General features: G+C 40.0%; 1 protein-coding gene and 1 non-coding gene across 14 annotated transcripts in view; one reads left to right on the top strand and one right to left on the bottom strand.

The window, feature by feature from the left end:
* Nucleotides 1-24,083, top strand: part of UBR2 (ubiquitin protein ligase E3 component n-recognin 2) — a 143,571-nt gene that overhangs the window by 102,559 nt on the left and 16,929 nt on the right. For 9 of the 13 annotated variants that reach the window (XR_011471874.1, XR_011471873.1, XR_011471872.1 and 6 more), the window contains 16 exons: nucleotides 1,553-1,662; nucleotides 2,004-2,084; nucleotides 2,551-2,729; nucleotides 3,473-3,672; nucleotides 5,846-5,939; nucleotides 7,027-7,188; nucleotides 8,632-8,735; nucleotides 11,429-11,507; nucleotides 12,754-12,902; nucleotides 13,294-13,349; nucleotides 14,042-14,138; nucleotides 14,391-14,458; nucleotides 16,844-16,979; nucleotides 17,419-17,509; nucleotides 20,714-20,844; nucleotides 22,062-22,170. Coding sequence is in view for 9 of the 13 variants with exons in the window: in XM_070418584.1 (XP_070274685.1) it covers nucleotides 1,553-1,662; nucleotides 2,004-2,084; nucleotides 2,551-2,729; nucleotides 3,473-3,672; nucleotides 5,846-5,939; nucleotides 7,027-7,188; nucleotides 8,632-8,735; nucleotides 11,429-11,507; nucleotides 12,754-12,902; nucleotides 13,294-13,349; nucleotides 14,042-14,138; nucleotides 14,391-14,458; nucleotides 16,844-16,979; nucleotides 17,419-17,509; nucleotides 20,714-20,844; nucleotides 22,062-22,170 (1,846 nt within the window). In the remaining 4 variants the exon portion in view is untranslated. Of the gene's footprint in view, nucleotides 1-1,552; nucleotides 1,663-2,003; nucleotides 2,085-2,550; nucleotides 2,730-3,472; nucleotides 3,673-5,845; nucleotides 5,940-7,026; nucleotides 7,189-8,631; nucleotides 8,736-11,428; nucleotides 11,508-12,753; nucleotides 12,903-13,293; nucleotides 13,350-14,041; nucleotides 14,139-14,390; nucleotides 14,463-14,590; nucleotides 15,802-16,843; nucleotides 16,980-17,418; nucleotides 17,510-20,713; nucleotides 20,845-22,061; nucleotides 22,171-24,083 lie in introns of those variants that run through there. The other 4 variants (XM_070418581.1, XM_070418579.1, XM_070418586.1 and 1 more) reach the window with 4 other exon arrangements.
* On the bottom strand, nucleotides 2,331-2,463 carry LOC139013367 (small nucleolar RNA SNORA2/SNORA34 family). The gene has a single exon (XR_011472017.1). It is a non-coding gene; the product is annotated as a small nucleolar RNA SNORA2/SNORA34 family (small nucleolar RNA).

Below are 24,083 nucleotides of genomic sequence, written 5' to 3'. Positions count from 1 at the left end.
GGTCAGTTATAATCAGTATTCCTTTTGATCCTCAAACTGTGCCAAATTTGGTCAGTGGGAGTCTGTTCAGTTGGCTTCTTTGTCCTTTTGACCCAACCCGCGTTGCTTTTGGGTACAAAAGATGACTGCCCCAGGCTCATCTTGTACTTTTTCTGCCCCAGACCACCATCCACCATTTGCTGAGGTGTTTAAATGCTGAGATGGTAAAATAGGAGTCTATGAATTCCCTGATTGCAAGGGATTATATTTATAACTTTGTTCAGTATTGTGTTCTCTGCCATTTCCTCCTAAAAGATAATGACTGAGAATATCAGGTTCTACTGGGAGGTGGGCAGGAATAGTCCTGTGTGCTCATAGATCTCTATTTTCCCCCTTTGTGGAAGGAACAGGGGAAACTGCCTCTTTTCACTGAAAACTATGGTCTTAGGTGCCAGCCTTTCCCTACTGTTCTCTGCCAGTATTTCTTTCTATGTATTAACATTGCCTTTTGTCTTCTTTATCACCAGTGTTTTTACTTTAAAATAACCACATCGAAAACTTCCTAATTTCATTAACTCATCTTTTGATGATCTCAGGTTCTCCCTCCCTGTCCTCCTCTCTTTTCTTCCTCTCAACAGTCATTTTCTCTGAACATTCCTCATATTTCTCTCTTAACATTTCAAATAATTAAAACACATTATTTAAAGCCTGATCTCTAATCTCTAGCCACAGAATTTTAGGTCTGGAAAAATATGAAAGATCACATAGTTCAATCTCTTCTTTTAGGAAAGAGGAACCGTTTGCTAGAATGGTAACACTTAAATCAAGAAAATCAGTAATTATAATGGGGGCTAAAGGGAGAAATATATTACTTTCAATAATAAAGATTTTAAATAAAAAGGACATGTATAAGAAAACTCAGTAATTGGGCATTTCTTAATATAAAACTAAATTAGCTAACATTGGATTAAATGTACTCTTAATAATATGTATTTGAGCCCAGGTGGGTGTGTTCAGTGGTTAGAGCATTGGCCTGCCCACCAAAGGGTCCTGGGTTTAATTATCCGCCAAGGACATGTACCTGAGTTGCAGGTTCAATCCCAGATCCCTTAAATCAATAAAAACCTTTTTTTTTTAATTGTGGACTTGACTTTCATGTCTTTTCCTCAAATAAAGAAATAATTCATAAAGAACTTTTAAATTTAGGTTTTATTAAAGAAAAGGTCACAGCAAATTGGTATATTTAAACACAAATGGACCCCTGTAATCCCAATTCATTTTCTTAGACTTATAGAATCTCAGGAAGACTTTTTAGCTGGATTTTAATTAACTAAAATAATCATTTTTGTATAAGATGTCAGTTTTGAAAGATTAAAGCTTTCTAGTTGTTAACTTGTTTGTGAAGTACAAATATGTCACATTCTTAAGAAGTACTGAAAATCTCTAATAAGTAGAGCTGAAATAAACTGATAGGCTCATAATGTTATAAGCAACTTCATTTATCTTGTGCATAGTGATATGCGCTATGAAGTGTTAGCTGTTGTTATTGCGCCTTTTATTTTTTCTGCCCTAGAACCTGGTGAAGCACCAAACAACTCCCCCAGCATACTATCAATGCTGGAAACACTGCAGAATGCTCCCTACCTGGACGTCCACAAAGACATGATTAGGTGGATATTAAAGGTAAAATTTTCTGCATCACTCTTGTTTTTTGTGAGAAACATTAAATGCTTATTTTATTTTATTTTTTTTTAATATATTTTATTGATTTTTTTACAGAGAGGAAGGGAGAGGGATAGAGAGTTAGAAACATCGATCAGCTGCCTTCTGCACACCTCCTACTGGGGATGTGCCCGCAACCCAGGTACATACCCTTGACCGGAATCGAACCTGGGACCTTTCAGTCCGCAGGCCGACGCTCTATCCACTGAGCCAAACCGGTTTCGGCATTAAATGCTTATTTTAAATTTGATAATGTTTCATAGCTTCAGAATAACTAATGCTTTTTTTTTTTTTTTTTGTAGACTTTTAATGCTATTAAGAAAATGAGGGAAAGTTCATCCGCCAGTTCTGTGGCAGAGACAGAAGGAACCATAACAGAAGAGGTATAAAAAGTAGAGTGTGGTAACACCAAAAAATTGTAGCAAGTTCACTATTTAAATTTATCTGCAATAAGTTGATAGTTGATATTAGTCACAAAAATGTAAATTCCAAGAAAGGTGCCACTACTTGTCTATTTTTAATAGTTATAGTCTGCTTTTTTTTTTTAAACATGTTAGGTTGATGAAGAAATCTTTTGTTTAGAAAAGTGAGATTTTAGAATAGTTTTTGGTGTTTTTTTGTTTTTTTGACTATGTTTCTTCCAATTGAATTGGCCATTCCCACTGGGTCCTGAATGGCCAACAAACCACAGGAAGACATTGCTTTTGGCTCCTGTTTGAAACCAACAGCTACAAAAATAGAATAGTTTTTAATTCGTATTTACGATAAAGATATTTCTGGGGTTTTTTTTGGGGGGGGGAGGATTTTCTTTAGCATTTAATGATCTAATTAAATGAAGCATAATTTCAGAGTTCAAGAGACAAAGACAAGGCTGAGAGAAAGAGAAAAGCTGAGATTGCCAGACTGCGCAGGGAAAAGGTCATGGCCCAGATGTCTGAGATGCAGCGGAACTTCATTGATGAGAACAAAGACCTCTTCCAACAGACAGTAGCAGAGGAAGCCTCTAACTCTGCTGTTCTTGATAATAGGTAAGAATTTTAAAAATCAAAATTTTTTAATCTCTTGACCATTGATTCTCAACTGAAAGAATTTTTTTCTTTATAAGTACATTTTTTATCCTAAAGTAATTTAGAAGATTGATAGGTAAATTCTGTGGCCTCTAGTTAAAGGAATTAATCTGATAAATCTGAGTTTTTTAGTATATGAGTGTATCTCTAACTATAGGTAATTAATGTGTATGCTTAAAATGTTATACAAAGACCCTAGTCATTCACAAAAGAATGTGTACACAGTGCCCTAGCAGGTGTTGCTCAGTGATTAGAGCACCAGCCACACACCAAAGCGTTGTGGGTTCAATTCCCAGTCAAGGGTACATACCTGGGTTGCAGATTCGATCCCCCGGCCCCTGTCCAGGGCATGTGCAGGAGGCAGCCAATCGATGTGTCTCTTTCACATCAGTGTTTTTCTCCCTCCCTCCTTTCCTTTCTTCCTTCCACTCACTCTAAAAATCAATGGAAAAAATATCCTCTAGTGAGGATTAACAAAAACAAAACAACAAAGACTGAGTACAGTAGGCTCAGTTAACTGAGTATGGCTTCTGTGTTGCATATTGAAGGCTCTAATAATTAAAGGAGATGGTTTGATAAATATGAAAGATTTCTCCCATTTTAAGTCATCAAAACCGTATGTGTGCATACTTGGCATGTACTGTTTTGTGATTATATAGAAACTTCTTAGGCTCATTAATTATATTCATGACCTTTCATTACAGCCCTATGGTGTCAGATACAACACTTACAGCATTGGGCCCAGCACAAACTCAGGTCCCTAAACAAAGACAATTTGTTACCTGTATATTGTGTCAAGAGGAGCAAGAGGTGAAGGTGGAAAGCAAGGCAATGGTCCTAGCAGCATTTGTTCAAAGATCAACTGTATTATCAAAAAACAGAAATAAAGTCATTCAGGATCCAGGTAAGTCATAGCTTCATCCTCTCCTTTTAATAATGACTGCCGCCCTAGCGGTTTGGTCCCTGGTTCGAGTCTGGTCAAGGACACATGCCTGGGTTGTGGGCTCCATCCCCAGTTGGGGGTGTGCAGGAGGCAGCCAATCAATGATTCTCTCTCATCGATGTTTCTCTCCCTCTCCCTTCCCCTCTGAAACCAATAAAGATATATTTAAAAAAATAATAATAACTACCACCTAGTGTGTGTGGTGATATACAGAAATTTTTTTAAACTAACAATAACTCCATAGGCTTGGTGGTATCTTAGACAGGTAACTTATGCAGAAATTCCCCATTTGACAGATATGGAAACATTGCAGGAGGCTAAATACTGTTTCTGAATTACATAGCTCGTAAATAGCAGGGATTCAAAGGAAAGTTTTTTTTTGTAATATAACATTAACACGCTTTGCTACTTAACAATCATTCACATTCCTCAACACGCTTGTATATTAGTTGACACACAGAAATAACAATTATTTTTTTCTCATGGATAGATCCAAAGTGTACTATCTTGAGAACAGTTGTGTGAGTTACCTATGTGAGAAGCAATCCTTGAGTCAGATTCTGGCTTAGAGTAGTGATTGTATCTCAGATAGGGTTCCCCAGAAAGATTCTTTTTATTTTTTTCTCCCCAGAAAAGTTCTTGAGATTGATAGAGATTGCCGTGTGGGACGTTTATTAGGGGGAGCCTTGGCATCAGCATGTGTGGGACGGGGAGAAGGAAGCAAGTTTGGGCAAGGGAGAAGCTAAGCTATCACAAAAGCCCTCCCACAGTCCCATGGGAGCTCAGCTGGTTGGCCCTCCAGAGGCATGCTGAGTTGGGGCAAGGGGGCTGGTCTTTGTACCTGGAAACTGATCAGTGACTGCTTTGGGGGTCCTCTGGAAAGAGGTGTGACCTTGAGCAAAGCAGTCATCCCTTAAAGAGGAATGACAGTGAGTGTCTTCCTACTGCTGACGGAGTAAGTCATCATTCCTGCAGAGGCATCTAGGCTGCACGTTATTGTGTCCACCATAGACACTTTTGTCTCTCCTCTTAGAGTTGTTCATATGTGCATATGCTTCAGCAATACCAGTAAATTTCTTGAGAGTAGAAACTGTCTTTGGACTTTCCAAAGCACTTAGGTAGCAAGTGCCTTTCACACTGTAGGAATGAAAGGAGGTTTGAAAACCCACTGGTAAGATTGCCTTTTCTCTATAAGGAAAGTCTGCATAGTGTGACTGTCAAGCACCCAGTTAGGAAAGATTGGTCTGTTTTCATCTTTTGAAATGGTCATTTGAACCAGGCAATTTATAATTTCATTCAAGATAAAAGATAAAGTCGCCAAGTTTATTTATTTTGTTATTTCATGAAGAAAAAAACGTTGGCTGGCTGTAAGCAGATCTTCTTTATGCTGTGATATTTTCACTATTCTATCAATCAAATTGAAACTTGAGTAATTCTTTCTATAATGTTATAGAATTTCTAGGATAATACTAATTTACTGTACACAGAGAACTCGAAATATTCCAAAAGAAACCAGGCACCCATATTATGGTTGTCTTTATTTTTCATTTCCTTTGAATATTAAAAATTAGCACCAGAGCAGAAATTGATTTTCCCTTTTCCCCACCTCTGGTCTGGGTTGCTGACCTGGATATTTTGCTGCTACTTGGACCCTGGTCCAGTGATTGGGGTTCTTCTCTGCATGGGTTGTCATTAGGCAGAATCTTCTCTAGGGAGTGGCCCATTGCTGCCAAAGCATCTGTTTTGCTAGAGATCACTGTGACCCAGGTGCCCTGAAGGCGTTAAATGCAGCCCCATGAAGAATATCCCTTTTACTGAGCTTTGGAGGGAATGGGAGTCTCTCAGTGCCCTGAGAGTATGAAATGTTCAAAAGCTTAGATGTGCTTAAATACAGAATTCCAATTTTATTTAACAATTCAGGGATGTTTTATTTGCTCAGGGTGATGAAAGTTAAAGGGTCCTGCTTTCTAAATAATCCAGGGTCTTGCATAAATCATTGGTATTTCAAAGGAAAGGAATAAACGCATTTCATTTCAAGTTTACAAGCCCTTATCAAGGATTTCACAAAGTAAAGTTTTACATATGTTATGGGAAAACTAAATGCTTGGGTTTTGTTTGTTTGTTTGTAATGCAGAAAAATACGATCCATTATTCATGCACCCTGATCTGTCTTGTGGAACACACACTGGGAGCTGTGGACACGTTATGCATGCCCATTGTTGGCAAAGGTAATATATTCTTAATATTGGTCAAGAAAAGCTTATTCAAATGTTCAAAATTGAATTTTTATATATAGGAAATTCCATTCTAGAAAAGGGGAAAAAGAACTAAAAATGTTAAAGAAAAACCACATCACTGCCTAATAAATAACAATTAAAATTGAGTTGCTTTGTCATACATATAAAGGAATGACAAATTTTATAGTATATCAGCTGTATTTTTTAATGTGGGGATCTATGTCCACTAACAAACTAGATGAAGAAAATATTTTTATGCACCCATATGTTCATAGCAGCACAATTCACCATAGCTAAGATCTGGAAACAGCCTAAGAGCCCATCAGTAGATGAATGGATTAGAAAACTGTGGTACATCTACACGATGGAATACTATGCTGCTGTAAAAAAGAAGGAACTCTTACCATTTGCAATGGCATGGATGGAGCTGGAGAGCATTATGCTAAGTGAAATAAGCCAGTCAATGAAGGAAAAATACCACATGATCTCACTCATTCATGGATAATAGAGACCATTATAAACTTTTGAACAATAATAGATACAGAGGCAGAGCTGCCTCAAACAGATTGTCAAACTGCAGTGGGAAGGCCGGGGAGGGTTGGGGGGCAGGAGGGAGGGGGATAAGAGATCAACCGAAGGACTTGTATGCATGCATATAAGCATAACCAATGGACATAAGACACTGGGGGGTAGGGGAGGCCAGGGGATTGTCAAGGGCGGGGGGGAAAAAAGGACACATATGTAATACCCTATGTAATACTTTAAGCAATAAAAAATTTTTTAAAAAAAGAAAGAAAATATTTTTACAGTGTACTTGTTACTTCCTGAGGTTGCCATGGCTCCCCACGCTAAGGTGGGATAACCGCAAATTTTCCTGTTTTAGAACTCTTAGAACCCATTCTGATAATTAAAGCAACTCAAAAATTGAAGTACCAGTATTAAAAATAATTCAGTTCATGTTAAGATTTTTATTTTTGCATTATTTGTGAAAACAAATTGTTTAAAATATTGAGGCTTATGGTACTTATTGAAAAAAATTACCGTTGTTTTTGATCCCTCATGTTTTCTAATTGTAAAGGTATTTTGATTCCGTTCAAGCTAAAGAACAGCGAAGGCAACAGAGATTACGTTTACATACAAGCTATGATGTAGAAAATGGAGAATTCCTTTGTCCCCTTTGTGAGTGCTTGAGTAACACTGTTATTCCTCTGCTGCTTCCTCCAAGAAATATTTTTAACAAGTAAGTTTTGGCTCATAAAATCTTTATATCTTTGCCTTTGAAGATAATGAAATAAGCCTAGAGGGGGGAATCTAGGTAATTGTATAATGTTTTCCAGATACTTTCTAAACTTTTTATTTAGTCATTTCTTCTAGCAGGCCTAATAAATATTTTGGTTTTTAGAAAGAAATAGGCCAAAAATTAACAATTTCTTGTTTATCCATAGACACTATAGAAAATTCCTATGTATTCATGAAAACTGTATTTCTAGGATCCTGTTTACTTTTCAAGAGATGCTCAGTAAATTGATAGGGGAGAGAACAGAAGCTCAAATGGACTTTATTGAATATTCTAACAATTAAATATAATTTTTTTTGCAAATTACTGGCTGATAATAGCTTCAGGAGTTGGGCCAAAACAATGAAAATCTCTTGGTGTATTTAAAATTGATAATTTTTGTCATTTCAGAAATTTTTGGGTGCTTCTAGTTAATAGGTGTGACTTATTTCAAAATATGGATTTAATACTGTCTACTATTTAAATCTGATTTTCATTTCTCAGTTTAGACTTATGGTATCTACATGAACAAATACTAATTTAAGTTTTATGAATATGAATCTATTAATTTTAGAGAGGAAGGGAAAGGGAGAGAGAGATAGAAACATCAATGATGAGAGAATCATTGATTGACTGCCTCCTGCAGGCCCCACACTGAGGATCAAGCCCGCCAAGTAGGCATGTGCCCTGACTGGGATTCGAACCGTGACCTCCTGGTTCATAGGTCAATGCTCAACCATTGAGCCAGGTCAGCCTTGCAAGCTCATGCTTTTTAATCACAAAAGAAAATCATGGTATTGACTTATCTGTAGTTGAACTGATAAGTTAATCACTATTAGATTAAGGATTCACTACATGGAGAAAAAAAAACACCTTTGTTGGATTTCACCTCACTTTTGTGGTTTAGGTTTTGTATTTTTCCCATAATAGCCAATTTTGGCATAATAATGAAGAATAAAGGCTTTGGAGTCTGATATGACTGGATTTGAATGCCAGATCTGTTCCTTAGATGGCCTAGTCAAGTTACATGGTGCTAAACCTCAGTTTTCTCATCTGTAAAATGGGGATAATAATATAACCGGTTTCATTAATATTTGAGGATTGAATCTAATATTGTTAAATGCTTTACAAATATTGTTAAGTGCTTGTCACATAATAAGCACTCAGTAAATAATGGTGGTGGTATGAGGACTGTGATATTTCAGAAATACTTGCAAATTCCAATACTGAAAAAAGTGAAGTTTTTGACAAATAATGTTATTAGCATCATAGTAACAAATAATATATTTCTATTTCCATTGGCAAAAATATGTTTAAAATATTAGGCCCATGATCATTTAAGGAGTCTTTATATCTTAACTAAGCAACAACAACAAACTACTAAATACTTTTTATAATTTTTTCTAGCAGGTTAAATTTTTCAGACCAACCAAATCTGACTCAGTGGATTAGAACCATATCTCAGCAAATAAAAGCATTACAGATTCTTAGGAAAGAAGAAAGTATTCCTAGTAAGTTCTGATAATCTGCTTTCATTTTTCCCTAAAGTCCAGAAGGAATTGTTTAAGATTGTTATTTTATTTTATTGTTAACAGTATTGCAAATGTCTCCCATTTTCTCCCTTTTTGCCCCTCTCCACTCAACCCCCACCCCACCCCAGGCCTTCCCCATCCTATTGTCTGTGTCTATAGGTTATGCATGTATGCATATTGCCAGGGTGCTTGTTCCAGCATTAAGAAGGGTTCAGCAATCTGGAAAAGGGGCTGGTGTAATTTAAGTAAGAGTCCAGAGACGAAATATAATTTTGAAAGGCATTTGGAGGTCAGAGGAGCCTAGCTTAAGAAACTAAGATCTCCTCGTCTCAGGACCCCATGCTTTTTATTAACACATATTGTCCTGAGGCGAGGTGGAGATATACACTTCAAAGGGTAGGGTTTTGTATACAGAGTCCATTGTCAGATTGGAAGTATTAGCCTACGGCTGTTCAGGTGTTTGGCCAGTAGGAGGCAATAACATGTAGATTAAGATGCCTTGAGCTGTCTGGCAGCAAACAATCAATTTAATGCATCCTTTTCAGGTTTGGGGAAATGCTGTCAGCCATTCCCAATATGTGACTTGGCCCTTGTTGAGTCCCCAAGTTCCATCAACCTTTTGATGAAACTCTTGCAATTATGACATGCTGGAACTGGCTTCCGGAAGCATATATGTTCTTTGGTTAATCTCTTCTTGTCTCTTCCCACCCCAACCCCAGTTTTTTATTCTATTTTATGCATCCATGTCTCGAGACGTATTTTATTAGTTTATTTTGTTCTTTAGATTCCACTTATAAGTGAGATTATGTGATATTTGTCTTTCTCTAACTGGCTTATTCACTTAGCATAATATTTTTTTAAATGTTTTTATTGATTTCAGAGAGAGAGATAGAAACATCACTGATGAGAGAGAATCATTGATCCACTGCCTCCTGCATGCCCCACATGAGGGATTGAGCCTGCAACCTGGGCATGTATCCTGACCAGGAATTGAAGCATGATCTTCTGGTTCATAGATCGATGCTCAGTCACTGAGCCATGCTGGCCAGGCAACATAATATTTTTTAAATGAAATCTCTCATTTTAAAATTTGGCTTACTTTGTCTTAATGAACTACATTTGACTTGACTGTGTTCCTTCTTATTCCTTGAAAAGCCATTAGCTTATGTGAGGTTTATAATAAACTAGTGACCCGGTGCAAGAAATTCGTGCACATTAAATGGGAATTAATTAGAGGAAATATTTTAATATTGCTATTTGCCCTTTCTCTATAATGGAAGTGTCAGAGATGAAAGAAAATTAGTAAAATGTATATGAAAATCTTCCTCCTGTCAGAGTCTGAGGCACACCACAGGAACCAGAGTCAAGTCCCTGCCCACATGAGCCTCGAAAACACACGAGACCCAGACCAGCTGGCCCCACCTCCATTGGGCTAGATCACTGATGGTGAACCTATGACACGCGTGTCAGAGGTGACACGCAAACTCATTTTTTTGGTTAATTTTTCTTTGTTAAATGGCATTTAAATATATAAAATAAATATCAAAAATATAAGTCTTTGTTTTACTATGGTTGCAAATATCAAAAAATTTCTATATGTGACACGGCACCAGAGTTAAGTTAGGGTTTTTAAAAATGCTGACACGCCGAGCTCAAAAGGTTCGCCATCACTGGGCTAGATCCAGGCCCCCATCAAGCCCCACTGGGTGGGGGGTGGGGGGTGCGGCCTCAGGTCGCCTGGCCCGGCACCGGGGCGGGGGGCGTGGCCTCAGGTTCCCCGTCAAGCCCCGCCAGGCAGGGGGCACAGCCTCAGGTCCCCCGGGCTGGGGCAGGGGGCACACCTTGAGGTCCCCGTCAAGCCCCGCGGCGGGGGAGGGGGGGGCACAGCCTCAGGTCCCCCTGGCGGGGGCGGAGGGGGCGCGTCTTGAAGTCCCCCGTCAAGCCCCGCGGGCAGGGGCATGGCCTCAGGTCCCCCATCAAGCCCTGCATGGCGGGGGGCACAGCCTGAGGTCCCCCGTCAAGCCCCACCAGGCGGGGGGCACAGCCTCAGGTCCCCGCCCTAGCCCAGCGCCACGCAGCCTCAGGTCCCTGCTGATTGCTCATTAAGGCTTGTTACGGGAACTTGGCCTCCTCTGTGGGCACAGCCATCTTTGTTATGGCATGACAGTTGATTTGCATATTCCCTCTTTATTAGATAGATCCCCCCGTGTTATTGAAGAGCTTCTGATGGTGGGCGAATGTAACTGTCTCTTACAGAGCTAGCTTCAGCTCTCAGTGGCCTAATTAATTTTATTGTTGGCATTAGCAAAGGCTTCCCAAGTTTCACAGCATGCACTGCAATTATAACGCAGGGAGAGCAATCTGAGCAGAGTTTATATCATTGATTTTTATAAAAAACAAAATAACAAACTCCTCCTTTTCCTACCTTTCCTAGCTATGTTCTAGTGGTTCTACTATTAGGAAAAGCACAGATTACTAAAGAAGGTGCCTTGATCAATCAGAGCTGTGGGATTTCGCATGCTCTGAATGCATGTTATGCAAGCTTTTATTAATGGAAATTTTTCCTGTAGTTTCTAATTTCTTTGACCTATATTTAGAATGAAATTTATGTTGGACATTCACAGAAATATTGTGGACTGATGAATAATGATATAAAATACTTGTTTCTATAGATATTGCCTCTTCAAAGAATTCAGAAAATATCGATGAATTGCAGCTCCCTGAAGGGTTTAGGCCTGATTTTCATCCTAAGTGAGTACATTATTTATTCCTTTCAAGCTTGGCCCACTTGAAATGAAAGCTAAGTTAGCAGTTAGTAAGAATATGATTTGTAAGCTGGAAGCAAAATATTGTAGGACATTGATGTTGAATTCTGAGATTTAAGCATTGCATGATGATATTTATTGCCAGTATATTGATCAGAACCTAAGAATTACATGGCATGTTTCTCACCAACCTCTCCTAGTTCAAATTGCTGACTCCCTATTATACCCCTTGATCTGGCTTTCCTTAACAACACCTCATCAATACATCTAAATCCAAACTGCTCAGTTCCCCCCACATCCTGTGCTTTCCTAACTTCTGATCTCCATATACCTATTATGGCCCCACCAACTTGTTAGTAACCCAGCATCAAATCTAGAGTATTTTTATCCTCTTTTACCCCGTGGCCAATTAGTAATAAAGTATAGCATAAATTCTAGAGCTAGACTGCTTGGTTCGGTTCCTAGTAGCACTGCCTACTAGCTGTGCAGCTGTACAAATTGCTTGATCTCTCTGTACCTCAGGTTCCTCATCTGTAAAGTATTATGAGGTTAAAGTGACATAATACATGTAAAGCCACCTGGACATTATTCCTGGCATGTACTAAGTAACACAATAGAAATAGCGCTTAAGTAGAAAAAACATCAGTCCTATGCCTCCCACATTCCCCCTACCTATCCCCAGTCCTGCTGTTTACTTCCATATTTCTAGTTACAACAGTTAGTTAGCTTCTGTTTTGATTTATCATTTCTAAACAGTAATTTGTGTTGACTGGCTAGCAATTTAGTATTCAGCTGTTACCTCAACCATACCTACTGCTTCTTACAGTAGAGTTCTTCCACAATTTTTGGTTAAATCCATTGGCATTGTTTACATTATAATTGTTGCTACAGATACATGTTACGGGTTATAATTATATATTTTTTCTTTTACAATTTTGTCTTTCCTGTGGTTAATAATTGCCTTGTTTTTTTTTCATGTACTTGGTTTTCTATAGGTGTCACTCCCCCCCTCCCCGCAAATGCTACAATAGATCTTTCAGATGCCTAGCAATTCCCCTGACTATGTTCCTCTTATTTGGCTAGATCGCCTATTCTCCTCGTTACTAATTTGCATACAACTGCCTTAGGTAGTTTAAGTGGTTCAGTTCCAACATAGCAAATAACTGTTAAGAATCTGAAACATTTGATGTGAGCACATTGTTTTGAGCTAATCCTCTCTGTGTTCATTTCAGGAACCCTTATTCTGATAGCATAAAAGAAATGCTAACAACATTTGGAACTGCTACTTACAAGGTGGGACTGAAGGTTCATCCCAATGAGGAAGATCCCCGTGTGCCCATAATGTGTTGGGGTAGTTGTGCATACACCATCCAAAGCATAGGTAAGAGATTTAAAGTCTCTCATTAAGTCACAAGCATACATGGACATGAGTTATGTGTAGAAGCCTGTATTTACATGGCATGTTTAAAGTGGGCAACAATATGAAGACCTTGAAGTAGGAAATGCAACATACTGACAAAATATGAGATTGACAGGTTGTAAATTAACCAGCAACAGAGAACTCATTTTGGTGGAAATTTAGCTTCTTGTCAGTTGAGAGAATGTGTTTTACTTTTTACTTTTCATCCAAAGTTCATTCATGTGTAATGACTTGGAAATTTCAAAACCTGACAGTATTGTGCTCTCTCCAAAAAGAATGTTTATACTGTTTTTTGAAATCGTGATAAAATATACATACAGAATTTATCATCTTAATCACTTTTAATCTGCAGAAAGAATTTTAAGTGATGAAGATAAACCATTATTTGGTCCTTTGCCTTGCAGACTGGTAAGTTATTAATTTACTCAATTCACAGAATGGTAGAATGAAAATTCTTTGGTTCTGCTTTTTTTAAAGCTTAAAAACTGAATTGGTTATTTAGGCATAGCTTTACTCATTTCATAGTAAACCCATTTTCTATACTGATATTGAAGAAGTAATGTTTGTGGTTTAATTTCTAGTTTTTCTTTTAAATAGACTTCAGCTCTTCATCTAGAGTTCTTAGTTAAACACATGAAAAGATGGGAAAAAAATAAAAACAGTGCTTGTTCTCCACATGCGACTACCTTTCATAAGCAACATTTAAATTAAGTACACACTGATGTCAAAACAGTACATTTTATGCCTAGAAAAATGAGGAGGGGAAATATACAGTCAAAGATAGCTAATTTTTACTGTGTAGCTAGTGTCAGTTACATCATAAAATTGTCCTTAAGAGTAAAATCATGTAATTTGATTCATGTAGAATCACCCTGGTTGGGGTGTGTATGGGAGGCAACCTATCAATATCTCTCTTCCTCTCTCTCTCTAAAATCAATAAAAAACATTTTTTTAAAAGATATCATAAATTCAGTTGCATACCATTTAGAGAGATTTCATTGTGCGTCTAGCTTTGCTTCAATTGGCTGTATTTTGAACTAGCAGTCCTCAAAAGAGAGAACTACTTCTTATGCTGGCTTCTTTGTGTCAATCTATTTCAGGATGACTGTCTTAGGTCACTAACAAGATTCGCTGCCGCGCATTGGACAGTGGCATTACTTTCAGTGGTGCAAGGGCACTTTTGTAAACTTTTTGCATGTGAGTATTAATACATGTACCATAGATGTTATGGTAATTTTTCATCTATAATTTTGTTTTTAGTCATGCAACTTCTCGCCATTATAAGAGAAATATTTTGGTAATACTGTTTGTTTTATATACAAGTTCTAACTTACAAATTCATATATATCTTGCAAAAAGATAAATGTAAACTAGGTTATATACATTTTAAAAATAATACTTATGTTGGCATATGAAATGTGCTATTGTATTTTTTCTTTAAATATTTAGCATTGGTGCCTAATGACAATTATGGAGACCTTCCATGCATATTAGATATTGACATGTTTCATTTATTGGTGAGTATCTTGTAATTTGTGTTTGACATTTCCTTTATTGTACAATAGAACTTTACCTTAGACTAGTGAGAATTACAGAGGCAGACAGGAGGAGTTACCATCCTACCACTTCTGAATATAGTTCTTTCTTAGAGGCCTCAAAAAGAAAACATTGCTTGGCCTGTGTGACTCAGTGGTTGAGCATCGACCCATGAACCAGGAGATCATGGTTTGATTCCTGGTCAGGACACATACCCGGGTTACGGGCTCAATCCCCAGTTGGGGGTGTGCAGGAGGCAACTGATCAATGATTCTCATCATTGATATTTCTCTCCCTCTCCCTTCCTCCCTGAAATCAATAAAAAATATATTTAAAAAAATAATTTTCAACTCTCTATGCTTCTTGCCTACGGAGACGTAAAAATAATACTAGAGATTAAGGGTTGCTGCTGACCCATACAGTGCTATTGAGCAGATACAGCCCTGTCTGTGGTCACACTACTTAGCAATAGAAATCTCCTTTGTGTGATTTAGGGAAAGGTATGTCTTCTGGGCAGGCTGGTGCCAGGACACACCACTGGCTGAACTTCAGCCCCACCTCAAAGGGTCCCCTTCCTCAGGACATTGAGTGCAGTGCCACAGGCAGCAGCCTCAAGTGCTGTTTCCTTAATTGCTTTGGGGATCAGATTCTGTACCTTTAAGTTGGTTAGTACCTACCTCATACAATGTGTCAGAGCTCAGTGGGATGATCAGTGTGAGGAGCTTAGAGCACTGTGTCCCTAGTAAGTGTTAGCCTTTGTGATTGTTCCCATCGCTCCTGTGAAACCACCATCGTATAGGCAGCAGGAGGTAATAGGAGAGCTAACACTTATTGTAGACCTGACTGCTTTCACATGCATTCTTATTTAATCCTTTACAGCCTTGCTACTGAAGTATTAAAAAAAACATGTATATCATCTGTAGTTTACTAACAGGGAAACTGAGACTCAGAGGTGTTAACTTGTCTAAAAAGCTCATAAGAGGAGCTGGAATTCATAGCTAGATCATTGTAAGTCCAAAATCCATGCTTTTTCCACTGCTTGCTCCTAGAAAGATTTCAACTGTTTTTTGTTTGCTCGTTTTTCATTAGAATAGTTTTTTGACTTTTAGAGAGAGAGAGAGGAGAGAGGGAGAGAAAGAGAGACATCAATGTGAGAACAAGACATCGTTCAGCTGCCTCCTGATGCCCCCCACTGGGGATCGAGCCCGCAACCCGGGCATGTGCCCTTGACTGGGAATTGAACCAGCAACCTCCTGGTACACGGGACGACACCCAACCAACTGAGCCTCACCAGCCAAGGCTATTATTTTTATTACTAGAGGCCTGGTGCATGGGATTCATGTACTGGGGGGGAGGGGGAGGGGGCGGGGGGGCATGGCCTGCAGGGGATCAGCCTGCTGCGGGAATAGCCACTCAAGCAGCTATGGATCTGCCCTATGAGCTGCTGCTCCCGCTGCGGAAGCGCTGCTCTTCACAGTCACCAAGCGGTGCTCCTACTATGGGAGCGCACTGACCACCAGGGGCAGCTCCTGCATTGAGCATCTGCCCCCTAGCGGTCAGTGTGTATCATAGCGACTGCTCAACAGGTCGTTCTGGTTGTTCCACCATTCAGTCGCTGGGCTCTTATTATATAGGATTATTTACAACTAGAGGCCCGGTGCACGAAATTTGTGCACTGGCGGGGGCGGAGGGGGGGCGGTCCTCAGCCCAGCCTGCACCCTCTCCAATCTGGGACCCTCAGGGGATGTCTGACTGCCGGTTTAGGCAGTCGGACATCCCTCTCACAATCCGGGACTGCTGGCTCCCAACCGCTTGCCTGCCTGCCTGCCTGCCTGAATGCCCTAACTGCTTCTGCCTGCCAGCCTGCTCACCCCCTAACCACTCCCCTGCCAGCCTGATCGATGCCTAACTGCTCCCCTGCCAGCCCGATCGCCCACAACTGCCCTCCTCTACTGGCCTGATCGCCCACAACTGCCCTCCCATGCCGGCCATTTTGTGGCTATGGGCACCACCATCTTTGAGGGCGGGGCAGCAATTAGCATATTCCCTCCTTATTGGCTGTGGGCACCACCATCTTTGCAATGGCTTGAGGGTCAATTAGCATATTTCCTCTTCATTAGATAGGATAAGTTCTATAGAGGGGAATCACTGAATAAATGAAATGATAGTACCCATCAAGACTCTACTCTTAAAAGGAATTTCATTTAGCCAATTCAAGTGGGATTTCTAATGTATGTGCTATTTAAGAACAAAGATTTCTTAAAGGGAGGAGCTAAGCTCCAAAGGGGGTCATATCAATAAGATGGAAACACGTTTAGGTGTGAAGGGAATGGCAAGCTGTCTGACACTCTATATTTGGTATCTAGGTAGGCTTGGTGCTTGCTTTCCCTGCATTGCAGTGTCAGGATTTTTCAGGGATCAGCCTTGGCACTGGAGACCTCCATATTTTCCATCTGGTTACTATGGCACACATCATCCAGATCCTACTTACCTCATGTACAGGTAACTCCTTTTTGTCAGCTTCTTGAAGTATTAAAGGAAAAGGTACTTGGATGAGAATAGTATATAAATTATAATTAGGCTACTTGTCCGTATTGTTTAATGTGACAAACTTTGAAACAAATTTCTTTCTCCTATTAAAATTCCTTAACAATGTGAGTCATTTTTATTTTATAAGTTTAGTCATATTTGAGTACCATAGACTGTATGTTTAGCTGATCTAGCTCACTGCATGCTACGGGGCCTCCTGAATCAGCACAGCTTCATTCTCAAAGCCTGCAGGCTCCTTATTATGATGGAGAGCAATACTGTGCTCACACCTGAGGAATTTAAGTTCTGTGTTTTTTGTGGGAGTATTTTCATGCTATATTTGAGTGCTTAAATGACGTGGTCACCAATCCACTTAATAAGCAAATACAGAGTACTGTTTCTTTTTTTTCAGAAGAGAATGGAATGGATCAAGAAACTCCTGCTGGTGAAGAAGAATTAGCAGTTCTTGCTTTGTATAAAACACTTCGCCACTGTACAGGAAGGTGGGATCATAATCTTTACACGATAACATGAAAAAGGCACTTATTTGTAAATAAGAGAAAATGCTGTGTGTTGACATGTTTTTATTGTTGTCGTTTTTATTGATTTTTGGAGAGAGAGGAACATTGATTGGCTGCCTCCTGCATGCCCCTTTCCAGGGATCAAGCCCACAACATGGGCATGTGCCCTGACCAAGAATGGAGCCTGCAACCTTTCCGTGCACAGGCTGACGCCCAACCAACTGAGCTACACTGGCCAGGACAGTTGATGTTTTACAAAAGAATTCTCAGAGCTTCTCACATTTACTTGGCCATGGAACCCTTCTTTTGCTTAGGATATGGTACATGGAGACATGGAATTTATTTTGGAAAGTGCTATTCTAAAACATTATCTCACTAGGAATTAAAAAGTGCAAATTAAATTGGCCTAATCTGTTTTTAAGGCAATATCAAGACTGACAGGAATGCAGTGAAATTATTCGAACCTGACATATTGTTGGAGTCCTTTTGAATTGGTACAACAACTTCATTTAGCTTCCTCATAGTATATGTCAAGAACTTTTGTTTTGTTTCTTTACCATGTTATCCCATTTCTGAGACTCCACACTAACAAAATAATCCAATATATGGATAAACCTGCCCAGCCAGCATGGCTTAGTGGTTGAGCGTTGAGCTGTGAACTAGGAGGTCATGGTTAGATTCCCAGTCAGGGCACAGCCTGGGTTTGCAAGCTCGACACCCCCATGTGGGGCATGCAGGAGGCAGCCAAGCAATGATTCTCATCATTGATGTTTCTGTTTCTCTCCCTCTCCCTTCCTCTCTGAAATCAATAAAAATACATATATATATATATATATATATATATATATATATATATCTATGTATATATCTATATCTACATCTACACTAATAAAAGAGAAACATGGTAATTAGCGTACGACTGCTACCCTTCCCATTGGCTAATCAGGGAGATATGCAAATTAACTGCCAGCCAAGATGGCGGCCGGCAGCCAGGCAGCTGATGCGAACAGAGAGGCTTGCTTCCTTCAGTGACGGAGGACTCCAACGTTCCCCGCCTGACTTACCAGCCTCTCAGCTGCAACTCTAAGCAACTATGTTGCAAATATAGAAGCTAAACAAAACCCCAGAAACCTGCTTTACTCAGCCGTGCTTCAGCCAGCCGGACCACAACATTGTATCAAATACAGAAGGTAAACAAAGCAGCCAAGGTCTCAGAGCTGGCCCAGAATAAAAAAAGAAAAAAAGGAGCAGTTGGGAGCTTCAGTCACCCACCAGCCTGAAAACGGCCCTCAGCCCCTCAGCCAGACTGGCCAGGCACCCCAGTGGGGACCCCCACCCTGATCCAGGACACCCTTCAGGGCAAACCAGCCAGCCCCCACCCTTGCACCAGGCCCCTATTCTATATAGTAAAAGGGTAATAAGCCTCCCGGCACCGGGATCAGCGTGACAGGGGGCAGCGCCCCAACCCCCTGATCAACCCTGCTCTGTGCCTGATAGGGGGGAGCTCCCCAATCCCCCAATTGCCCTGCGGCTCTGTGTGTGACAGGGTGCGGCGCCCCAACCCCCTGATCAGCCCTGCTCTGTGCCTGATAGGGGGGAGCTCCCCAACCCCCTGATCGCCCTGCAGCTCTGTGTGTGACAGGGTGCAGCGCCCTAACCCCCTGATCAGCCCTGCTCTGTGTGTGACAGGGTGCAGTGCCCCAACCCCCTGATTGGTCCTGCTCTGTGGGTGATAGAGGGCGGCACCCCAATCCCCCCCCCCACGGGCCCTGCTCTGTGTGTGACAGGGTAGAGCCATAACCTCCCCATCGGCCCTGCCCTGAGTGTGACAGTGGCGGCGCCCCAACCCTCCCCCCCCCCCCCCACGGGCCCTGCTCTGTGTGTGACAGGGTAGAGCCATAACCTCCCCATCGGCCCTGCCCTGAGTGTGACAAGGTGTGGCGCCCCAACCCCCTGATCCGCCCAGCTCTGTGTGTAACGGGGCGGTGCCCCAACTCCCCTATCGGCCCTACTCTGTGAGTGACGGGGGGAGCTCCTCAACCCCCTGATCAGCCCTGCTCTGTGTGTGACAGGGTATGGCGCCCCAACCCCCCTGATGGGCCCTGCTCTGTGCGTGACAGGGGGTGGCACCACAACTTCCCTATCGACCCTGCCTTGAGTGTGACGGGGCGGTGCCCCAACCCCCCAATCGGCCGTACCCTGAGTGTGACTAGGGGTGGCATCGCAACCTCCCGATCCGCCCTGCTCTGTGCATGACAGGGGGCTGCGCCCCAACTCCCCAATCGGCCCTGCTCTGAGCCCAACCAGGGGCTGCACCTAGGGATTGGGCCTGCCCTCTGCCACCCGGGAGCAGGCCTAAGCCAGCAGATCATTATCTCCTCAGGGGTCCCAGACTGCGAGAGGGCACAGGCCGGGCTGAGGGACCCCCTCTCCCCGCCAAGTGCACAAATTTTTGTGCACCGGGCCTCTAGTATATATATATTAAAAACTTATAAACATAAATGTATACACTCTTATATTATTTATATTAGCAAAGAATTTAAAGCAGTCTAAGTGCTTGCTTGCAGGGGAATAATTTGGTATCAGTTATGATTGCTGTGTTCCAGAATATTGCATTTATGATATTCTGAAAAGCATGTTAATTTTAAATTTCATATATTAAATTATAACTAAGTTAGACCAATTAGTATGTAAATAGTTTGCCAAAATAGTGCCTGCTGATAAAAATTCTAGAATAGTGGATAGTTTTTATTTTCTGATTTTTCTTTTTATGTTATTATAAATTTTAATAACAGCATTTGAAGCTATATCACTATGTTATTTTATTATTCATTTTTACTTTTTAATCCTCACCTGAGGATATTTTTTCCATTGATTTTTAGAGTGGGAGGGAGGGAGGGAGGAGGGGGAGGGAGAGAGAAACATTGACATGAGAGGGACACATTGATTGGTTGCCTCCTGCTTGTGCCCTCATGTGGCCAGGGGATTAAACCTGCAGTGCCCTTGACCGGAAATGGAACCTGAGACCCTTTGGTCCACGGGCTGACACTCAAACCATGGAGCCACCGACCAGGGCTATATCACCATTTTATAACTGACATTCTATTATAGTCAGGGCTACCCACATTATGCTGTAACTAGAATGACCTTTTCTTTTAAATGTTTCTATTTTCATTTTTCTCTTAGTGCTTTGAAAGAAATACCCTCTGGCTGGCACCTGTGGAGGAGTGTCAGAGCTGGCATCATGCCCTTCCTGAAATGTTCTGCTCTGTTTTTTCATTACTTAAATGGAGTTCCTTCCCCACCTGAAATTCAAGGTAACTTATAATTTCTTTCAAATTGTAGGAAATGTATGTAGTCTTTCACTCTAGCAGCTTAGAATTAAGGTAACTTGCAAAAATGAAAACAGATTAAAAACTTAGAATATAGCCAATTGACTATGGTGATGTAGACAGTTATAGAATAAAAATGTGTATTTATATGTCTGGGTTTTTTTAATTTATTTTTATTGATTTCAGAGATGAAGAGAGAGGGAGAGAAAGATAGAAACATCAATGATGAATCATTGACTGGCTGCCTCCTGCAGATCCCACACTGGGGATCGAGCCCACAACCCAGGCATGTGCCCTGACTGGGAATCGAACCGTGACCTTCTAGTTCATAGGTCAATGCTCAACCAATGAGCTACGCCAGCCAGGGCTATATGTCTGCTTTTATTGGATCTCAGTAATATGCTTTTTGTATGTTTACATGTTCTAAAGTACACTAATTTTGCTTTTATATGTTAAAATGTCCAATTATATATTATTCATAAACTGGTTCTTTGGCTTTTAAAAAGTGAAAACTATTTCAAGTGTTTTTTAACTTTCAAGTTCAGAATATCCATATTTGCATATAAATCTGGTTTTAATGTAGGAATTCGTTTGCTATTTCATGGTTGTTTTCTGTGTCCTATTTTGATTCATTTCATGAAAGTAGTGTAACGGTAGATTTAAAGTTTACTGTATCTATAGAGCCTGGCAAAGGGTGCCTGCATGTAATGCTGCTCTCTATGTTTGTTGACTTGCATCTCCATTCAGCTAGTTGCCCAGGCCCCATATAGACTGATTTAGACTTCCTAATCATTTACAGGGGTGATTAGAATAAGTGTTTCAATCCATCACCCATGGTGAAATCATCTTATATTCCTGTGCTGCTTTACACTTTTCTGGAGCACTCAGATGTTGATTTGTGATTTAATGTTTATAACTAACCCCAAGAATATTCATGCAGGTAAACCATTTTGCAAATGGTAAAACAGACACCAAGGAACTATAACCAGTTTGACTTAGGAGTCACCTGACTCCACTCTGAATTGTGTCATTTTTTGTGGGTCCCGCCCATGTGCCATCTTGTTAACTTCCTACAAGTTAATATACCTAGCAATTTTGAACTTTCCTCATGCTTTTTGTTTTTAAGCTCTGCTATTGCTTACTCCAATACAGGTTCTACTCTTAGTTGTTATATATATTACTCTTTTCTTCTCCATTTACAGTTTCTGGAACAAGCCATTTTGAACATTTATGTAACTATCTTTCCCTGCCAAACAACCTCATTTGCCTTTTTCAAGAAAATAGTGAGATAACGAAATTACTGGTTGAAAGGTAATAATTATACACTTTTTTTTATTTTTATTTTTTTTAAATATATTTTATTGATTTTTTACAGAGAGGAAGGGAGAGGGATAGAGAGTTTGAAACATCGATGAGAGAGAAACATCAATCAGCTGCCTCCTGCACCCCCGCTCCTTGGGATGTGCCCGCAACCAAGGTACATGCCCCTGACCGAAGTCGAACCCAGGACCCTTCAGTCTGCAGGCTGACGTTCTATCCACTGAGCCAAACCGGTTAGGGCTATACACTTTTTTTTAAATTACATTGAACGAAATTATATGGAAACAAACTTCAATTTATCACAGATATTGCAAAATTCTCAAGTAGTGAGCTTGGAAGAATTGAGTCCGTGTACTTTAAACTATAATGATTACGCCTTCTTAGTTAATGATTTACCTTTATGGTAAGATTTTTCCAAGCTGGTAAATAACATAAGCAGATTTGTTATTATAACAAATAATACTCTAGGAGAGTCGTGGTGGAAATGGTTATTTCCTCTGATCAACTTACTTATTAAGGACTCAGTTCCATAAATTTGGGGAACTGAAATGTACCTTAAGGATTACCTAGTCCAATACCCTTAGTTTAAAATTTGGCTGTTTTAAAACAAAATAAAATTTGGCTGCTTTGTCCTGGCCAGTGTGGCTCAGCTGGTTGGAGCTTCAACCCCGTGCATTGAAAGGTTCAGGTTTGGTGTTTGGTCAGAGCACATATGCGAGGCAGCTGATCAATGTTTAAAGTAAAATTTGTCTATTTCATGCACAGAATGAGAGAAGATATTTTCAAATCATATATCTGATAAGGGATTAATATCCAGAACATGTATATCCAGAATTCCTATATCTAAGCAAGAAAAAAGCAAACAACCCATTAAAAAATGACCAAAGAAAAAAAATTTTTCAGAAAAAAATTTTTAAAAGCACAAAGGATTTTTCCAGAGAACATGTACAAATGGCCAATGAGCATGTGAAAACATGCTCAAAGTCACTAGTCATTGGGGAAATGTAAATCCAAACAGCAATGAGATACCACTTCACACCCATTAGGATGGCTATAATTAAAAGGGCAGACAGCAATAATATGTGTTGATGAGGATGTTGAAAAATTGGAATCCATGTACATTGATGGTAGGAATAGAAAGCGGTGTAACCACTCTGGAAAACAGTATGGTAGTTCCTCAAAAAGTTAAACATAGAATTACCATATGATCCAGCAGTTCCATTTCTAGATATATATTGCAAAAGAATTGAAAGTGGGGCTTAAATATACACTTGTACACTCATGTTCAGAGCCAGTATCCATCAATAGCCGATATCCATCAACAGATGAATGGATAAATAAATAAAGTTCTGACATAAGCCATAATATGGATGGACCAGTCACAAAAGGGCACTATCTGTTTTTACTTATTTGAGGAACCTAGGGTAGTCGGATTCATGGAGACAGAAAATGGAATGGTGATCGCCAGGGGCTGGAGAGAGAGGAATGAATTACTGTTTAACAAGTACAATTTATCAAGTTGGAAAAGTTCTAGAAATGGATGGTGGTGGTAGTTTCCCAACTATGTCAATGTACTTAATTCCACAGACCTATACATTTAAAAATGGCTAAATGATAAATTGTATGTTATGTATATTTTACTACAATAAAAAAAAAGCTTTTTAATGTAAGTGTTCTAGCTCCACATAATAAGAGCTTGTCATTAATTCATACTGGTTTTTCCAGAGTGTCCAAATTAGGGCAACTGTGTATGTAGCCACAAATTTTAATATATTTAGCATTCTTTTAGAAAATTGTAGGGTCGTATTTTTTATTTTAAAAGTTGCAGACAAAATATGGTATTCCTCCAAGCTTCTTTTTGAGTTGTTAAATATATTAAGAAAGAAGATTTTTTTCCCCCCTTA

This window comes from Myotis yumanensis, unplaced genomic scaffold (genome assembly GCF_028538775.1).
Source record: "Myotis yumanensis isolate MYYU_CA2020_CCGP unplaced genomic scaffold, mMyoYum1.0.hap1 SCAF_6, whole genome shotgun sequence".
Taxonomy (NCBI): Eukaryota; Metazoa; Chordata; class Mammalia; order Chiroptera; family Vespertilionidae; genus Myotis; species Myotis yumanensis.
Note: the sequence above shows the minus strand (reverse complement) of the source record. Positions and strands in the feature narration are given on the sequence as shown.